This window comes from Rhincodon typus, chromosome 18 (assembly GCF_021869965.1).
Source record: "Rhincodon typus isolate 14 chromosome 18, sRhiTyp1.1, whole genome shotgun sequence".
NCBI classification, from domain to species: domain Eukaryota; kingdom Metazoa; phylum Chordata; class Chondrichthyes; order Orectolobiformes; family Rhincodontidae; genus Rhincodon; species Rhincodon typus.
This window is the reverse complement of record NC_063349.1, coordinates 45,109,103-45,112,073: the sequence shown is the minus strand read 5'-3', so window position 1 is coordinate 45,112,073 and position 2,971 is coordinate 45,109,103. Positions and strand designations below refer to the sequence as shown.

Genomic DNA, 2,971 nt, shown 5'->3' with positions numbered 1-2,971 from the left:
GCATCAGAGGAGCAGGAAGGCTGATGTATCAGGCTAGACCCTTCTTCAGAAAATCTAGGCCCGAAACATCAGCCTTCCTGCTCCTCTGATGCTGCTTGGCCTGCTGTGTTCCTCCAGCTCTACACCTTGTTATCTCAGATTCTCCAGCATCTGCAGTTCCTACTATCTCTCTGAAATATACACTGTTTTCCTCAACTGAGGACTCCCTACCACTGGTTGACAGGGTTTTCAGCCATGTCTGTCCCACTTCCTGCACTACTTCCTTCGCGCAACAACGATAGTGTAACCTTGTCCCTGCTTACCATCCCACCTGAATCCACATCCAAAAGATCATTAGTCGCCACTTCTGCCATCTCCAACAGGATGCTGCCACCACCACCAGGGACCTGTTCCCCTCCCTTGATGGTAGTCTGCAGGAACTGTTCCCTCTGGGACATCCTGGTCCACTCCTCCTCCATTCCTGTGCTCCCACAACTCTTTTTTTCCATGTAGTCACAGAAGGTGCAGCATTTTACGTCCAATTTACGTCCTCCCTCCTTGCTATCCATGGTTCCAGATGCACCTTCCAGTGAGTTACCTGCACTTCACTCACTCTAGTCTACTGTATTCGCTGCTCACAATGTGGTCTCCTCCACATTAAGGATACAAGGGCTCCCATTTTGCAGATCACCTACATTCTGTCTGCAAAAGTGATCCTAAGCTTCTGGTTGCCTGCCACTTCGTTGCACCACCGTGCTCCCTGGCCAACATCTGTCTCAGGCTTACTGCAGTGTTCCAGTGAGGCTCAGTGCAAGCTGGAAGTACAGCATTTTGTTTTCTGCTTGGAGACCCTGTAGCCTTCAGGATTTAACATAAAGTTCAGTGATTTCAGGGCCTGAGTACCTTCTACCTTTACCCACTCCCACACTCTGGGCCCTGCCATCACAGACCCATTTTCACCACCTAACGGACTGCATTAGCAGGTTTTCTCTCTTCCAGGCTCACCATTATCTGTTCCTTTGTCTGCCTAACTTTCCCTCTGTACTTGGTGTCCACCTATTGCTTACTCCTTTATTCCCCCACCCCCCTGAGTCTTCAGCACATACAGCACCTTTCCTTGTTACCATCAGCTCTGAAGAAGGGTCAATGGACTTGAAACATTAACTCTGCTTTCTCTCCAAAGATGCTGCCAGGCCTGATGAGATTCTCCAGTACTTTGTTTCATGAAAATAAACATCTGCCCTAGCTAACAAGCAAAAACACCTTGTGATAAAGTGGCACCGCTATTCCTCTGCTTTTGCTGACTGTGTTGCCTTTTCTTTAAAGGACAGTTTGCCATTCGTCCTGATAAGAAATCTGAGGCCAAGATTCAAATGGTTAAACAAGTGGGAATGATTGCAGGTGGAACTGGTGAGTTTTTAAATTTTATATTATGTTCAGGTGGTGGGGAGAACAGAAGAAAAATCTGTATGAACGGACAGAAATTGTGGTTGTTGGATACGATGGTGCTGTCTTGAGGGATCAGTGTTGGGGCTAACCCTTCAGCTGGTGCTATGTAAGCAAATCCATTTATGTTCTGTTTCAAATCCTTACCCTGTTCCCATTTTTCAATCATGTGCTGGTTCTGCCTCATTTACTTTTGCTTCCAAGTTCTAATTACCCATGCTCTGCAAACATTTGTGCCAACTCCTATTATCATCCTCTGTTAATAATCAGATTTCAGAAGTGTAAGCAAACTGGATTATTTTCTGTAATGTGAGAAAAGCCAAGGATCTCAAACTTGGAATAATAGAATGATTTTAGAATCCTTTACAGCACGGAAGCAAGCTATTTGATCTCAAGTCTGCACTGTTCCTCTGAACAACATCCCACCCAGACCCACTCCTCTAATCAAGTATTTCCCTGTACATCCTTGGACACTATCTGGGCAATTTAGCATGGCCAGTCTGCGTAATCTGCACATCTTTGAACTGTGGGAGGAAACTGGAGCACATGGAGGAAACCCACGCAGACACGGGGAGAATGCCTGTGTGGATTTTGCTCAATTGCCTGAGGGTGAAATTGAACCTGGGTCCCTGGTGCTGTGAGGTATCATTGCTAACCACTGTGCCACCCAACTTGTCTTATTCTGCCTTCTGTCAGGTCAGTTGTGGCTCTCTTCCCTCCGAGCTAGACAACTCCAGAGCTCTGAGCCTCTTAAAGCAGTCCAACATATGCAGTGCAGTAATGGAGGAATGCTGCATGTTGGTGGTGCTGTCTTTTAAAAGAAACAAATCAAGACTCCGTTCCCTGTGTGGGCATGAAAACTCCCACTAGCTGTTTGCTGCAGAAGAACTCTTTCCCTGAAGTGCATTGAGTGGGTTGGGGGGGGGGGGGAAGCAGAGTTGCTGAGTGCATATTGGCTGCTATGTTTTCTCGTACTCGAATGGCAACTATACAAAAAATGTGAAGGACATGGGGACATTCTGAGGAATTGGAAGAGGCTACAGAAAGGCAGCTGCTGCTTTCTCAAAATGCAGACAGGCTGAGTGTGAATATTGAATCTTTTCAGGTATAACTCCCATGCTGCAACTGATCAGGGCGATCGTGAAGGATCCAGAGGATCTCTCAATCTGCCACCTGCTGTTTGCCAACCAGGTATGTTGGTTTTCCTTTGCTGGTCAGATGAGACATTGGATAGTTTAGTAATCAGTGAGAATTTCTGTTGGTTTGCACAAGAAGTCTGTTTTATTGAAATTCAGTCAGCTGGTTTTCCTCCAATACTTACTCTTCTACTAACATTAACTAAAACAGATGATCATCCTTTTGGATGTTTTGAGGAAGCTTACTGTGTGAAAATCTGCTGCCGTGTTTCCTGGATACAGCTTCAGCACTTGGGAATACATTAGTTGTAAAATATTTTGGAGATGCTTTGAAGTGGTGAAAGGCAGTATATAAATGCAAGTCAACAAGGTGCAGGGCTGGATGAACACAGCAGGCCAAGCAGCATCAT

General features: G+C 45.9%; 2 protein-coding genes across 2 annotated transcripts in view; both read left to right on the top strand.

Moving 5' to 3' along the window:
* The window catches only part of polr3b (polymerase (RNA) III (DNA directed) polypeptide B), a 67,832-nt gene that overhangs the window by 7,823 nt on the left and 57,038 nt on the right, over positions 1–2,971 (top strand). Inside the window, exons 6-8 of the mRNA XM_048607938.1 lie at positions 493–568; positions 1,306–1,389; positions 2,531–2,616. Coding sequence (XP_048463895.1) covers positions 493–568; positions 1,306–1,389; positions 2,531–2,616 — 246 coding nt within the window. The remainder of the gene's footprint in view (positions 1–492; positions 569–1,305; positions 1,390–2,530; positions 2,617–2,971) is intronic.
* Positions 1,274–2,971, top strand: part of LOC125485313 (NADH-cytochrome b5 reductase 1-like) — a 3,755-nt gene continuing 2,057 nt past the window's right edge. The window contains exons 1-2 of the mRNA XM_048607453.1: positions 1,274–1,389; positions 2,531–2,616. Coding sequence (XP_048463410.1) covers positions 1,353–1,389; positions 2,531–2,616 — 123 coding nt within the window. The 5' untranslated portion in view covers positions 1,274–1,352. The remainder of the gene's footprint in view (positions 1,390–2,530; positions 2,617–2,971) is intronic.